The following is a 16020-nucleotide window of genomic DNA, read 5'->3' as shown; positions in this document are numbered from 1 at the left end:
TCAGAAGCAGAGAGAGATGGTTGAAGGTTGTTTCCCCGACTGGAGGCCCCTCTGAATCATGGTGTGCCGCAGGGGTCAGTGCTGGCACCTTTTGATCTGGATGTAAATGTACAAAGCGTGATTAGTAAGTTTGCGGACGATACAAAGTTAGGAGGTTTTGTTGATAGTGAGGAAGGTTATCAAAAATTACAGAGGGATCTTGATCAGATGGGGAAGTGGGCTGAGGATTGGCAAATGCAGTTCAATACAGAGAAGTGTGAGATGTTGCACTTTGGAAAGTCAAACCAAGGTAGGACTTACCCAGTAAATGGGAAGGTCCTGAGGAGTGTTGCTCAACAGAGAGAGCTCGGAGTACAAGGACATAGGTCTTTGAAACAGCATCACAGGTAGACAGGGCGGTGGAGAAGGCATTTAGCGTGCTGGTCTTCATCGGTCGAGGCATTGAGTGTAGGAGTTGGGCCATTCTGTTTCTGTTGTATAACTCATTGGTGAGGCCGCACTTGGAGTATTGTGTCCAGTTTTGGTCACCTGTTATAGGGAAGACACCATTCAAGTGGAAAGAGTGCAAAGATGGTTTACGAGGATGTTGCCTGGTCTAGGAGGCCTGAGTTATAGGGAGAGGTTGGCCAGGATTGGACTTCATTCCTTGGAACAAAGGAGAATGAGGGGCGACCTTGTTGAGGTGTATAAAATCATGGGGGGCATAGACAGGCTGAATGCATCCAGTCTTTTTCCCAGGGATAGGGAATTGAAAACGAGAAGGCATAGGTTTAAGGTGAGAGGGGACAGATCTGAGGGGCAACTTCTTCACACAGAGAGTGGTGCATGTATGGAATGGGCTGCTAGGGGAAGTGGTTGAGTTGGGTACAATAGCAACATTTAAAAAGCATTTTGATAGGTTTATGGATGGGAAGGGTTTAGAGGGACGTGGACCAAATGTGGGCAATTGGAACCAGCTGAGTAAGCAGCATCATACAGTTTGTGCTGAAGGGCCTGTTTCCATGCTGTATGACTCCATGACCGGGGTTCAATTCCAGCCTCGGGCAACTGTCCGTGTGGAGTTTGCACATTCTCCCCGTGTCTGCGTGGGTTTCCTCTGGATGCTCCAGTTTGCTCCCACAGTCCAAAGATGTGCAGGTCAGGTGGGTCAGCCATGATAAACTGCCCGTAGTGGTTCAGGATGTGCAGGTTGGGTGGGTTGGCCATGCTAAACTGCCCGTAGTGTTCAGGATGTGCAGGTTGGGTGGGTTGGCCATGCTAAACTGCCCATAGTGTCCAGGATGTGTAGGTTAGAGAACAAAGAAAATGAACAAAGAAGATTTACAGCCCACAAATAGGCCCTTCGACCCTCCAAGCCTGAGCTGATCCAAATGTACTGTCTAAACCTGTCGGTCAATTCCTAAGCATCTGTATCCCTCTGCTCCCCACCTGCTCATGCATCTGTCCAGACACATCTTAAATGAATCTACCGTGCCTGCCTCTACCACCTCTGCTGGCAACACGTTCCAAACGTCCACCACCCTCTGTGTGAAGTACTTACCGTGTGCATCCCCCTTCAACTTTCCACTTCTCACCTTGAAAGTATGACCTCTCGTTATGGAATCCTTCACCCTGGGGAAAAAGCTTGTCTCGATCCACCCTGTCTATACCCTTCATGATTTTGTAAACCTCAATCAGGTCCCCTCTCAATCTCCTTTTTTCTAGTGAAAATAAACCAACTTTCTCAACCTCTCTTCATAGCTAGCACCTTCCATACCAGGCAACATCCTCATAAACCTTCTCTGCATCCTCTCCAAAGCGTCCACATCTTTTTGGTAATGTGGCGACCAGAACTATACACAGTATTCTAAATGTCGCCAAACCAATATCTTGTACAATTTTAACATGACTTGCCAGCTCTTATACTCAATACCCCGTCCAATGAAGACAAGCATACTATATGCCTTCTTGACCACTCTATCCACCTGCGCAGCCACCTTCAGGGTACAATGGACCTACACTCCCAGATCTCTCTGCCCATCAACTTTTCCCAAGGCTCTTCCATTCATTGTAGAATTCACTCTAGAATTAGTCTTGCCTAAATGCATCACCTCACATTTGTCTGGATTGAAAGCCATCTGCCACTTTTCTACCCAACTCTCCAATCTATCTATATCCTCCTGTATTCTCTGACAGTCCTTTATGCTTTCTGCTCCTCCACCAATCTTCGTGTCATCTGCAAACTTGCTGATCATACCAACAGTACCCTCTTCTAGATCACTTATGTATATTACCAACAACAGTGACCCCAACACTGACCCCTGTGGAACGCCACTGGTCACCTTCCTCCATTTCGAGAAACTCCCTTCAACTACTACTCTCTGTCTCCTGTTGCTCAACCAGTTCTTTATCCACCTGCTAGAACACCCTGCACACCATGTGACTTCACTTTCTCTATTAGTCTACAATGGGGAACCTTATCAAACTCCTTACTAAAGTCCATGTTAGATGGGTCGGCCATGCTAAACTGCCCGTAGTGTTCAGGATGTGGGTTGCCCATGGGAAATACAGGGTAACAGGGCTGGGTCGAGGAGTGGGCTTGAGTGGGATGCTCTTCGAAGATTCAGTGTGGATTGGATGGGCTGAATGGCCTGCTTTCAGTACAGAGAAAGGACTCCCAGGGCAAGGACCACATGAGGTTAGTTACACAGTAAAGCTACCTCTACACTGTCCCCATCAAACACCCCCTGGACAGGGATAACTTGGGGGTTCGATTCCAAAGACATCTTTTCAACAGGGAGATATTAACATTTCAATTGCTCAATAAGCAAATCGATGGACATACTTAAAAATAACATGGGTTAATAGTGGAATGTCTTTCAGCTGGATGAATGTGTGTCACAGCCTGTGTGTTTCCAGGTGAAGGAGTCAGAATGAGAATGAGTGGGAGATGCTGTGCACACTGTTTAGGCACAGTGGCTCAGTGGTTAGCACTGCTGCCTCACAGCGCCAGGGACCCGGGTTCAATTCCAGCCTTGGGTGACTGTCTGTGTGGAGTTTGCACATTCTCCCTGTGTCTGGGTGGATTTCGTCCCACAATCCAAAAGATGTGCAGACCAGGTGAATTGGCGGTGCTAAATTGCCCACAGTGCATTAGTCAGGGGTGAGTATCAGGTGGGGGAATGGGTCTGGGTGGGTTACTCATTGGAGGGGTGGTGTGGACTGGTTAGGCAAAGGGCCATACTGTCTGGGAATCTAATCTAATCTAAACTTCTTCCTCTTACAGTAAGATACTGTCAATCGATGCAGGACCATTATCCCTCAAAAAGATTACTGGCACCTGGCTATGGATTTACAGATTACCGGGATTTGGTTTTAGGAGTTTAAGATTACTGGGATTCAGGTTGTGGGAGTGTGAGATTACTGTGATCGGGTTAGTGAGTGAGAGATTACTGGGATCAGGCTGAGGGAGTGTGAGATTACTGGGATCAGGTTGTGGGAATGAGAGATTAATGGGATCAGATTGTGGGAGCGTGAGATTACTAGGATCTGGCTATGGGAGTGTGAGATTACTGGGATCTGGTTGTGGGAGTGTGAGATTATTGGGAACAGGTTGTGGGAGTGTGAGAGTACTGGGATCTGGCTGTGGGACTGTGAGATTAATGGGATCAGGTTGTGGGAGTGTGAGATTATTGGGATCTTGCTGTGGGCTGTGAGATTATTGGGATCTGGCTGTGGGACTGTGAGATTATTGGGATCAGATTGTGGGAGTATGAGATTACTGGGATCTGGCTGTGGGACTGTGAGATTATTGGGATCTGGATGTGGGAGTGAGAGATTACTGGGATCTGGCTGTGGGAGTCTGAGATTATTGGGATCTGGCTGTGGGAGTGTGAGATTAATTGGCTGGAGTATGAGTAATTACATAGAACAGTCCAGGCCCTTCAGTGTGCCAACCTTTTTCCTACTCTAAGATCAAACCAACCTACACACCCGTCATTTAAGTACCATCCATGGGCCTGTCCAAGAGTCTCTTAAATGTCCCTAATGTCTCTGACTCTACTCTCACCGCTGGCAGTGCATTCCACACACCCACCACTCTCTGTGTACAGAAGCAATCTCTGACATCTCCCCGAAATCCTCCTCCGATCACCCCCTTGTGATAGCCATTCCTGCCCTGGGAAAAAGTCTCTGGCTATCCGCTCTATCTTAAGCCTCTCATCAACTTGTACACCTCTACCAAGTCACCTCTGAGCCCCACTGATCAGAGGACAATGCCCCAGGTTTTTATCTCGTGCAATATTTGACCAACTCCGAATTGCACTGAACTACATTCCGCGGCTATCAGACAGCAATATTCTCGGGACCTTGACACACAAAGACTGAGCTTCTGATGCAACCCAAAGGAATACCCCCACTCCAAGGAAATCCATCCCCACAGCCAGATCCCAGTAATGGCTCACCTCTAACTAGATTCCAGTAATGTCTTACTCCCCAACCAGATTGCAGTAATCTCACCCTCCCACACTCAGATCCCAGTAATCTGTCAGACCACAGCCAGATCCTAAAGGGCGGAAAATGCTATTCTCTTGTTCAAGAAAGGGAATAGGGACACCCCTGGGAATTACAGACTCGTTAGTCTTATGTCGGTGGTGGGCAAATTATCGGAGAGGATTCTGAGAGACAGGGTTTGGATTAGAGAGTGTCAGCATGGCCCTGTGAGGGGCGGGTCATGCCTCACTATTGAATTCTTTGACAATGTGACAAAACACATTGATGAAGGTATAGCAGTTGATGTGGTGTACATGGATTTTAGCAAGGCAATTGATAAGGTTCCACATGGTAGGCCCATTCAGAAAGTAAGGAGGCGTGGAATACAGGGACATTTGGCTGTCTGAATACAGAATTGGCTGACCCATAGAAGACAGAGGGTGGTGGTAAATGGAAAGTATTCAGCCTGGAGCTCGGTGAGCAGCGGTGATCGACAGGGATCGGTTCTGGGACCTCTGCTGTCTGTGATTTTTATAAATGACTTGGATGAGGACATGGAAGGGTGGGTTAGTAAATTTGCTGATGACATGAAGATTGGTGGAGTTGTGGATAGTGTGGAGGGCTGTTGTAGGTTGCAATGGGACACTGACAGGATGCAGAGCTGGACTGAGAAGTGGCAGATGGAGATCAATCTGGAAAAGTGTGAAGTGATTCATTTCGGAAGCTCGAATTTGAATACAGAATTCAGGGTTAAAGGCAGGATTCTTGGCAGTGGGGAGGAACAGAGGGATCTTGGAGTTCACTCCCATAGATCCCTCAAAGTTGCCACCCAAGTTGATAGGAGTATTATGGTGGTGTATGGTGTGTTGGCTGTCATTAGCAGAGGGATTGAGTTTAAGAGCCGCGAGGTTATGCTGCAGCTCTACAAAGCCCTGGTTAGCCCACACTTGGAATACAGTGTTCAGTTCTGGTTGTCTCATTATGGAAAGGATGTAGAAGCTTTAGAGAGGGCACAGAGGAGATTTACCAGATGCTGCCTGGACTGAAGTGTATGTCTTATGAAGAAAGGTTGAGAGAGCTAAGGCTTTTCTCATTGGAGTGAAGACGGGTGAGAGGTGACTTGATAGAGGTGTACAAGTTGATGAGAGGCTTAAGATAGAGTGGATAGCCAGAGACTTTTTCCCAGGGCAGGAATGGCTATCACAAGGGGGTGATTGGAGGAGGGTTTAGGGGAGATGTCAAAGGTTGGTTCTGTACACAGAGAGTGGTGAGTGTGGAATGTGATCAGTGGGGTTCAGATCAAAGTGAGCTGAACCCTGTGTTGTGTAGCTATGCAAAGTCCCACTGGATCCAAGCCACCAAAGCCCACACCAAAACCACAGCATGGCAGCTTGCTCTGAGTCAGTTAGAACAGGACAAAAGGACAGATTTGCCAATGTCCAAACAAGGCCCTTCAAGCTCACTCCACCTTTCGAGTTGATCATTTCTAATTTTAACTTCAACTCGACATTGCTAGATATCTTCAATAATCTTTCAAACCCTTTACCATCAAGAATCTATCAACCTGTCACTTAAAAATATTTAAAGATTCTGCATGCAATGCCTTTTGAGGAAGGAAATTCCAGCAATTCAAAGATTTGTTTGATCTCCAGGGATCTGTGGGGAATACGGAGTCGAGGTCAAAGATCAGCCATGATCACACTGAATGCTGGAACAGGCTGGAAGGGCCAAATGGTCAAATTTTGCTGCTGTTCTTTGATAAATGTATATTTGGCAGATTCCGCAGTGATTTTTGTTTTTCTCTCTCTCTCTACACAGGGTCAGATTGGTTTGAAAGGCAGTGAGGGACCTCCTGGGCCCCCAGGCCCCCTGGTAAGTGAGAATCCTAGGAGCAGCCACTCCACAATTAGTGTTGTCAACTCTAACTGGATCTCTCCTTTATGTGACCCCATCCTGTTCCCTCAGCCTCCAGACAAAGTAAATACAATAATTTAATTCCTGGAGATTGCAGGTTAATCCTGGAGGTTTGAGGGCTCCACCAATCCACATTGGTAAAGTCCGGAACTGTTGTAAAAGGCGATGCTTTCAGTGAGGCATGGTCGCTTGTGATTCCTCACTCTTCTCATGAAGCCTTAGACCACTCAATCTGAAAGCGAATAATTCCTGTATATCCCCTCGTTCTGAATCTCTTCAGTCAGTCAATCACAGGTCCTGTCTCACGTTCCAATGGCTACTGCTAATGGACAAAGACTGATCCGGAACTGCAGTTGTCGAGTTTCCCAGTGAGAAGGGTTTTAACAAAGAGTTTTAGAGGATAACATGAAGCGTTAAGCCTGTTATCTTTCAGAAGGTACCGTGCTATGTCAGCATTTCCCTTGGTTTCTGGACAGAGGCAGACCATACAGCCAAAGTAGGCTGGTGCAAAGTTGAGGACTTTGCACACAGGGTCCCGGGTGGAAACCTTAAGGTCCACCCAACACTCCCCCTCCTCCCTGCCCTTCACTTACTGCTCACAGCAAGCAGTTCATTCGCTGGAGATGGAGGAGGAGATTTGGGCACCTGGAAGCAAGTTTGTTTTCAGGGTGGTGAGCGAAACAGTGACCTGTCACACAGCTCCAACTGACTCAGGGTCTAACAAGACCCACCAGCCTCAGTAAGAGCAGACACCTCCCAGACACAGAAAGGACTGGGGAGTTTGGAAAATGTAAGAAACTGCGAGATCCAAGCCTAACGTTTGAATTCTGCTGCTCAGGAGACATTGGCAGGGGGGGTTGTGACCAAAGTTTCTGTACCCATTTCTGCAATTCCCCCACAGGCTCTGGCCTAACCTCAACCCCAGGAACACTCTGTCCTCTCAAACCTGTCCTTTCAGAGTTACATATCTAAAATGTCCCGGATTGAGGGTGACGTTTCTCATTTTAACCTTGAGCTGTGTTGTTTCTGAAGGGCTCTCCAGGTGATCGTGGGCAGGCTGGACCGGCAGGACCCATCGGACTCCCTGGGCGACCTGGCCCTCAAGGGCCCCCAGGCCCTGCTGGTGAAAAGGGAGCCCCTGTAAGTACCGCTTCTCCTGATTGTACTCCTCGTCTGTATATTGTCCATGTACCAGCTACTGTGCTATCCATTCAATGTCAATTCCCCTCTCCGTGTACCATCATCTGTATGTTCTATGAATGTACTTGAATCTATGTACACTGTGCTTTCACAATATTCCACACTCTGTGCCTCGCCTGCTCCCTCTTTGATGGGTTCACCCTTGGTCTTCTCTGTAGCTATGTCACGGCAGTTCCCAGAATCTCACCTTAGATCCTGCACAATTACAACGAACATTCGAAGCAAGGCCCACTGAGGGGACCTGCCTCCCGGTTTGGGTGGGCTCGATGCAGTCATTGTGCCAGCAACATCAATAGAAAAGGTTGATCCCAAGGAGCAGATTGGCCATCTTTGGATCCATCTTCCAAGCTCTTGATACCATTGATGAACGTCAACAACCTGGACGAAGGGGTTTGAGACTCCTTCAGGTGATAGCGGGCTGTCTGTCTCTCAGTTCAGATATCAGGTTGGGGGATACATTGACTCCTCACTGCTTTTCTCTCCTCCTTCTGCTTGCAGGGTGAGAAAGGACCTCAGGGACCAGCAGGTCGTGATGGGGTCCAGGGTCCTGTTGGTCTCCCAGGTCCAGCTGGCCCATCAGGACCACCAGGGGAAGATGGAGATAAGGTGAGAACCCAACCACTGGCTTGTCATCAGATGCTTCACTTCGTACAGCAGCACATGCTAAGGAGGTCATGCAGTGTGCAAACACTCCCCGTTCTAACTGGAAAGCTGTAGGAGCATTGGGCAGGGTGGAAACAAAACGACACAGACAGGACCAATTTGAGAGGTTAAGCAAAAACAATAAAGTCAGAAGGCTAGGGCTCTCCCTTCTAGAAAAGAAAAGGCTGAGGGATGACCTTAATGTGGTTTCTCATATCATGAAAGACTTTGATCGGGTCAATATAGAGAGTGACTCATGACGAAGGTTAAAACTCAAGGCCATCAGTGTTAGGCAGGAAGGGAGTTCCCAATGGCCAGGGAGTTCAGAACCAGCGGGTCACAGTCTAAAGGTACAGGGTGGGCCATTTAGGACAGAAATGAGGAGCAATATCTTCACCCAGAGAGTGGGGAGCCCGGGGAATTCTCTGCCACAGAAATTGGTTGACACTAAAACATTAAGTGTTTTCAAGAAGGCATTAGATCAAGTTCTTAGGACTAAAGGGATCAAAGGTTATGGGGAGAAAACGGGAACAGGGGCGTGAGTTGGATGGTCAGCTATGATCAAATTGCATGTTGGAGCAGCCTGGAAGGGCCGAACGGCCCACTGCTCCTCCTAGTGTCTATGTGTGACAGTCATGAACAATCTGGTAGGGAATCCAGGAGAAGCTTTATCCAGAGAGCAGAAAGACAGTGGAATAAAAGCAGAAATTGCTGTGGAATCTCAGCAGGTTTGGCAGTATCAGCCGAGAGCCAAACAGGGTTAAAGTTCGGAGTTCAGTGACCCTTCTTTGGAAATCTAACTTTGAGTGCATTTCTAGGGAGGCTGGTTAAAGATAGGACAGGTGTAAGAGCGACAGGGTTAGGGTTTATTTGAAAACCAATGACTCTTGATGTAATTTCTCCTTTCAGGGTGAAGCTGGTGAGGCAGGACAGAAAGGCAACAAAGGTGACAAAGGTGAACAGGTAAGAGCTGGCATCATGGGCTCAGTATAAACGGACAGATCTGTGGATGCTGTCAATCACAAACAAGAATAAAACTGTTGGAGTAGAAACGTTCAGCAGGCCTGGCAGCATCTGTGGAGAGAGGTCAGAGGGACCCTTCCTCAGAAGCCCATGGGCCATGTGTGTGATACGAAAATGGCCCTCGTCTCCCCCCACCCCATCCCTCACCAGCTGTCTGGCTTTGCTTATGTCAGTATTTCCTTGCATGAGCGACAGATATTTCTGGGGACACTAAGTAACAATGCTTTCAGATTAAGTGCTCCCCAGAGCTCTTTTTGTTAGTGATCAGTACAGGAACGAACAAGTCTCACCATGTGAGAAAAGCTGGCTGAGAAACACCCAGCGCAGCGCGATAGCTGGTCTCAGCTCAGGGGGGAAATGAGAAGATGGAGAACCAGAGCTATTATTGGGCAGGTATCAGATCAGAATGAGATGTTCAAATGATGTCCTGCTTATAATTTAACTCCATGTAACCCCAAGGGATTGTGCCCTGACTGTTTTTTGGACTTAAATGAAATTGGTCAGATGAGACTGGGTGATCTGTGATAGGATGGGGAGATCCCTGGGCATTGTCCCTGGATCTATGCCCATCTCTTGAACAGGAAGCAGCAACACTTGGCTCCAACTCTTCAGCAAATGTGCTCCTGACTGGATTGGAATCCTCCTCCTTTTGAGGAGATTAAAGATGCACTTGTACCTTTCTGGGTGGGAGTGGTGAGGTGGTGGTGATGTCCCTGGACTAGCATCCCAGAGTCCCAGGTTTCAAGTCCCACCAGCTGGTGGGAAGTAAGTTGCCTTAATGAAATCCAATTGAAACCTCATCAGAGCAGTGGTGACTGGGAAACCATCATCAATTGTTGTATACACCCATCGCTACTGTCCTCCAGGAAAATCTGCTCTCGTTACCTGGTCTGGCCAATGTGTGACTCCACACCCACAGCAATGTATTTGCTTCTTAACTGCCCTTTGAAATGAAATAGCTCGGCACTCAGTTCAAGGGCAACACAGGCTAGCCTTGCCAGGATACCCACATGCCATGAAGGAATGAGGAGCTATATTTCCAGTACCTTCACTTGGCTCCAGTGTGGGTGGATGTGACTCTGCAACTGCCCTTATCAAGGGGTAAACGGGCAAACTTCAACCTGAATGAAGGACAAAGCAGATTCCTGCTCCTCCCGATAATGAATGCTGATTGGACCCTTCTGTGAAGCTGGGTTTTACTCCCATGTTTGAACCGGGGTAAGTCTGTGCTGTAGGTGAGCTGAGGGACAACTGGATGTGAAGGCCTTTGACTGATTACAGTCAGAGAGTGTGATCCTTTAGTTGGGTTGTGTATTTGACGCAGTTCCTCTTCCTAAAGGTGGCTGTTTGATCATCTCTTTACAGGGTCCACCTGGTCCGTCAGGACCTCAAGGCCCCATTGGACAACCCGGACCAGCTGTGAGTACCACATCATTTCCTGGCACAGTCACGTTTGAGTGAGGAGCCTCCTTGAGCAGCTTCGTGACTCTGAGACCTCATTTGTTTTTTAGGGGGCAGATGGCGAGCCTGGTCCGAGGGGACAACAAGGTCTCTTTGGCCAGAAAGGTGATGAAGGCCCAAGGGGTTTCCATGGTCCTCCTGGTCCAGTTGGTCTTCAGGTAAGTTAAAGCATCCCTTTCAATCATTGCAACTGGATCACATCTGCCTGGCAGAGAGCTGCTAATTCATTCGCAAACCTCTGATCAGTTGGATCAGTTTTGGTTGAGAATTCCTTGGGTCTGCATCTTGTAATGAGCGTGCTGTGGAGGTACCGGTGTTGGACTGAGGGGGACAGACTGGTTTATTGCAAACCACAAGCTTTTGGATCTGAGAGAGGAGCATCACTCTGAAAGCTAGTGCTTCCAAATAAACCGGTTAGTCTCTAACCTGGTGTCGTGTGATCTCTGACTTTGAAATGAACAAGGAAACACACAGAGTGACACGCTTCACCCACTCATGGTCAGTTTTCACTCTTGTCTGAAGCTCCTAATCCCTTCTTTGAAGCCTCACAGGTTTTGTGCGAGTGCCTGTCCTCACAGGTATCAGGCAGGGGCTCTGAATGTCTCCATGATCTGGGACTCTCTTTAGGAGCTCTCAGTTCACTCAGATACAAACTCAATGTGGCACCCTGCAGGTTCGGGTTAGGTAGGGAACGCGACTGTCCTGTGTGCAACCTTCAACACAATACATTCACCACTTGGTACAGGATTAGTGAAGACAGCAGGTATCAACAGATCGAGTGGGGGTGGGGGCGTTGTGGGGTGGGGGGGCCAGGCTGGCGTCTATCGGTGAACATTTAAAACTGATGCAATAACAAGAGAAAACAGTTAAAAACAACACAGAATTAAAAAGCGCATTAAGTCCGTGCCACCAAAACTACACAACAACCAACAACCCCCCCCACTTCACTACACACCACACCCCCCAGCTCCTACAACCCCCCACACATCACCCCTACAACATCCCCACCCACATACCCCGACATCACCCCAAACCCCCCCACACACCCCGACATCACCCCTACAACACCCCCACCCCCCGACATCTCCCCTACAACACCCCCACCCCCGACATCACCCCTACACCCCCCCACACCCCCTGACATCACCCCTAAACCCCCCCACACCCCCCAACATCACCACTACACCCCCCACACACACCCCCCGACATCACCCCTACACCTCCCACACACACCCCCCGACATCACCCCTACACCTCCCACACACCCCCCAACAACACCCTTACACCCTCCCACACACCCTCCCACACACCCCCCAACATCACCCCTACACGCCCCACACACCCCCAACATCACCCCTACACGCCCCACACACCCCCCGACATCACCCCTACACCCCCCACACACACCCCCGACATCACCCCAACACCCCCCACACACCCCCCGACATCACCCCTACACCCCCCACACACACCCCCTGACATCACCCCAACACCCCCCACACACCCCCCGACATCACCCCAACACCCCCCACACACCCCCCGACATCACCCCTACACCCCCCACACACACCCCCCGACATCACCCCAACACCCCCCACACACCCCCCGACATCACCCCTACACCCCCCACACACACACCCCGACATCACCCCTACCCCCCCCACACACATACCCCGACATCACCCCAACACCCCCCACACACCCCCCGACATCACCCCTACACCCCCCACACACCCCGACATCACCCATATACACCCCACACACCCCGACATCACCCCTACACCCCCCACACACACCCCCCGACATCACCCCTACACCCCCCACACACCCCCCGACATCACCCCTACACCCCCCACACACCCCGACATCACCCCTACACCCCCCACACACACCCCCCGACATCACCCCTACACCCCCCACACACACCCCCCGACATCACCCCTACACCTCCCACACACACCCCCCGACATCACCCCTACACCCCCCACACACCCCGACATCACCCCTACACCCCCCACACACACCCCCCGACATCACCCCTACACCCCCCACACACACCCCGACATCACCCCTACACCCCCCACCCACACACCCCCCGACATCACCCCTACACCCCCCCACACACACACCCCGACATCACCCCAACACCCCCCCACACACACCCCCCGACATCACCCCTACACCCCCCACACACACCCCCCGACATCACCCCTACACCCCCCACACACCCCGACATCACCCCTACACCCCCCACACACCCCCCGACATCACCCCTACACCCCCCACACACCCCCCGACATCACCCCTACACCCCCCACACACACCCCCCGACATCACCCCAACACCCCCCACACACACCCCCCGACATCACCCCTACACCCCCCACACACCCCGACATCACCCCTACACCCCCCACCCACACCCCCCGACATCACCCCAACACCCCCCACACACCCCCCGACATCACCCCTACACCCCCCACACACACCCCCCGACATCACCCCTACACCCCCCACACACACCCCCCGACATCACCCCTACAATCCCCACACACACCCCCCGACATCACCCCTACACCCCCCACACACACCCCCCGACATCACCCCTACACCCCCCACACACACCCCCCGACATCACCCCTACACCCCCCACACACACCCCCCGACATCACCCCTACACCCCCCACACACACACCCCGACATCACCCCTACACCCCCCACACACACACCCCGACATCACCCATATACACCCCACACACCCCGACATCACCCCTACACCCCCCACACACACCCCCCGACATCACCCCTACACCCCCCCACACACACCCCGACATCACACCCCCACTCCCCACGCCCCACAATCCACCCGACATCACCCCTACACCCCCCGACATCACCCCTACACCCCCCACACACACCCCCCGACATCACCCCTACACCCCCCACACACCCCGACATCACCCCTACACCCCCCACACACACCCCCGACATCACCCCTACACCCCCCACACACACCCCCCGACATCACCCCTACACCCCCCACACACACCCCCCGACATCACCCCTACACCCCCCACACACACCCCCCGACATCACCCCTACACCCCCCCACACACACACCCCGACATCACCCATATACACCCCACACACCCCGACATCACCCCTACACCCCCCACACACACCCCCCGACATCACCCCTACACCCCCCCACACACACCCCGACATCACCCCTACACCCCCCACACACACCCCCCGACATCACCCCTACACCCCCCCACACACACCCCGACATCACACCCCCACTCCCCACGCCCCACAATCCACCCGACATCACACTCCACCCCAACACCCCCTCCCGACATCACACTCCACCCCAACACCCCCTCCCGACATCACACTCCACCCCAACACCCCCTCCCGACATCACACTCCACCCCAACACCCCCTCCCGACATCACACTCCACCCCAACACCCCCTCCCGACATCACGCCTACACCCGACACACCCCGCCACATCTCCTGACCTCTCTCCTACATTCCCCACATACCCACGACATCTCCCCTACAATCCCCACCCGTCTAAACCCACCTACATCCTCCACACACATCCACATACACACTGCACGCCCCACACATCTCACTACCCTCTACACCCCCCCGCACCACCCCCCCAAACTCTACACCCATACCCTACACCAGTCCCCCACACCAGTCCCCACACCAGTCCCCTACATCAGTCCCTACACCATCCAGTCCCCTACACCAGTCCCCTACACCATCCAGTCCCGTACACCAGTCCCTACACCATCCAGTCCCCTACACCAGTCCCCTACACCAGTCCCCTACACCAGTCCCCTACACCAGTCCCCTACACCAGTCCCCTACACCAGTCCCTACACCAGTCCCATAGTTTTGAATGTTATGACATTCCAAGTGCCTCCCCAAGTACATTTTAAATGTTGTGAGGTTTCCCCTCCCTCAGGCACGGCATTTCAGATCCCAACACCGTTTTGGTGAAACGGCTTTTCCTAGAATCCTCTCTGAATGCCCTCCCTTCCTTTTATGTTAAATTTACACCCTCTTGTTCTCGACCCTTTGAGAGGGACCACTGCTGTCTCTGCTCCCTGTCCATGCCCTTCATGATCTGATACATCTCGATCAGGCACCTCCCCCAACTTTCTCTGCTCCAAAGCAAACACCCTCAGCCTATCCTGCCTCTTTCCAGATCCAAACCGCTCCATCCCAGGGCAACCTCTGGGGAATCTTCTCTGCACCCCCTCCAATGCAATCACATCCAAATGGATTATGGCTTTATTAGATTAGATTCCCTGCAGCGTGGAAACAGGCCCTTCGGCCCAACCAGTCCACACCGACCCTTCGAAGAGTAACCCACCCAGACACTATGGGGCAATTTAGCTTGGCCAATTCACCTGACCTGCACATCTTTGGATTGTGGGAGGAAACCAGAACACCCAGTGGAATCCCACACAGACACGGAGAGAATGTGCAAACTCCACACGGACAGTTGTGCGAGGCTGGAATCGAACCCGGGTCCCTGGTGCTATGAGGCAGCAGTGCTAACCACTGAGCCACCGTGCTGCCCTCTTAATAATAGAGTTTATTAATAGGCTTTATTAATAGAGTAATATATTTGAGAAATTTATCCTAAACATTTATAAATAACTGGTTTATTTCCAGCAGGACAAGTGTGTTTAATGCAGAATGCTGCATTCTTAGGAGTAATGTCGTAACCTGGGAGGGGGTGTGCAGCGGGATTTACCAAAGTGGAAGCAGGGATGAGGAATTGTGATGAGTGTAGAGGGACTGGAGAAGTGGGAATATCTTCCATGGAGCAGAGATGGTTCAGGGGAGATTCAGTCGACACGTTTCAGCTTCGGTATGAGTTTAAAGAAATAACTATTTGAGGGGCAGGAGGATCAATAACCAGCCAGATATCAATTGAGGATTATCACTAAAAGAACCAGGCTGAAGGGGGGTTTTGGACTCAGTAAGGTATTGTGATCTGGGGGGTGCTCCCGGCAAGGCCAGTGGAAGCACATTCAACAGGAATTTTCCCAAAGGAAATTGAAGAAATACTTGGGAATGAGTAATTTTCAGAGTGTGGGGTAAGTGTGATCCATGATTTGCGAATTGAAGGAAATGGTTTCCCTGTTGAAGTTACTGACACACTAACTGTTAACATTCGATCTGTTCCAGGGGTTACCTGGTCCACCAGGTGAGAAAGGTGAAACTGGTGATGTGGGACCAATGGTAAGTGAGTGTGTGTGAGTGTGTATGAGATAGCATAACT

The 16020-nt window shown here is 51.1% G+C and overlaps 1 protein-coding gene across 2 annotated transcripts in view; it reads left to right on the top strand.

The window, feature by feature from the left end:
* Nucleotides 1-16020, top strand: part of LOC132825971 (collagen alpha-1(V) chain-like) — a 499923-nt gene that overhangs the window by 436002 nt on the left and 47901 nt on the right. For both annotated transcript variants that reach the window (XM_060841664.1, XM_060841663.1), the window contains exons 41-47: nucleotides 6289-6342; nucleotides 7417-7524; nucleotides 8083-8190; nucleotides 9136-9189; nucleotides 10615-10668; nucleotides 10761-10868; nucleotides 15927-15980. In XM_060841664.1, the coding sequence (XP_060697647.1) occupies nucleotides 6289-6342; nucleotides 7417-7524; nucleotides 8083-8190; nucleotides 9136-9189; nucleotides 10615-10668; nucleotides 10761-10868; nucleotides 15927-15980 (540 nt within the window). The remainder of the gene's footprint in view (nucleotides 1-6288; nucleotides 6343-7416; nucleotides 7525-8082; nucleotides 8191-9135; nucleotides 9190-10614; nucleotides 10669-10760; nucleotides 10869-15926; nucleotides 15981-16020) is intronic.

Source organism: Hemiscyllium ocellatum, chromosome 21, assembly GCF_020745735.1.
Source record: "Hemiscyllium ocellatum isolate sHemOce1 chromosome 21, sHemOce1.pat.X.cur, whole genome shotgun sequence".
In the NCBI taxonomy this organism is placed as follows: domain Eukaryota; kingdom Metazoa; phylum Chordata; class Chondrichthyes; order Orectolobiformes; family Hemiscylliidae; genus Hemiscyllium; species Hemiscyllium ocellatum.
This window is presented reverse-complemented; position numbering and strand designations above follow the sequence as displayed.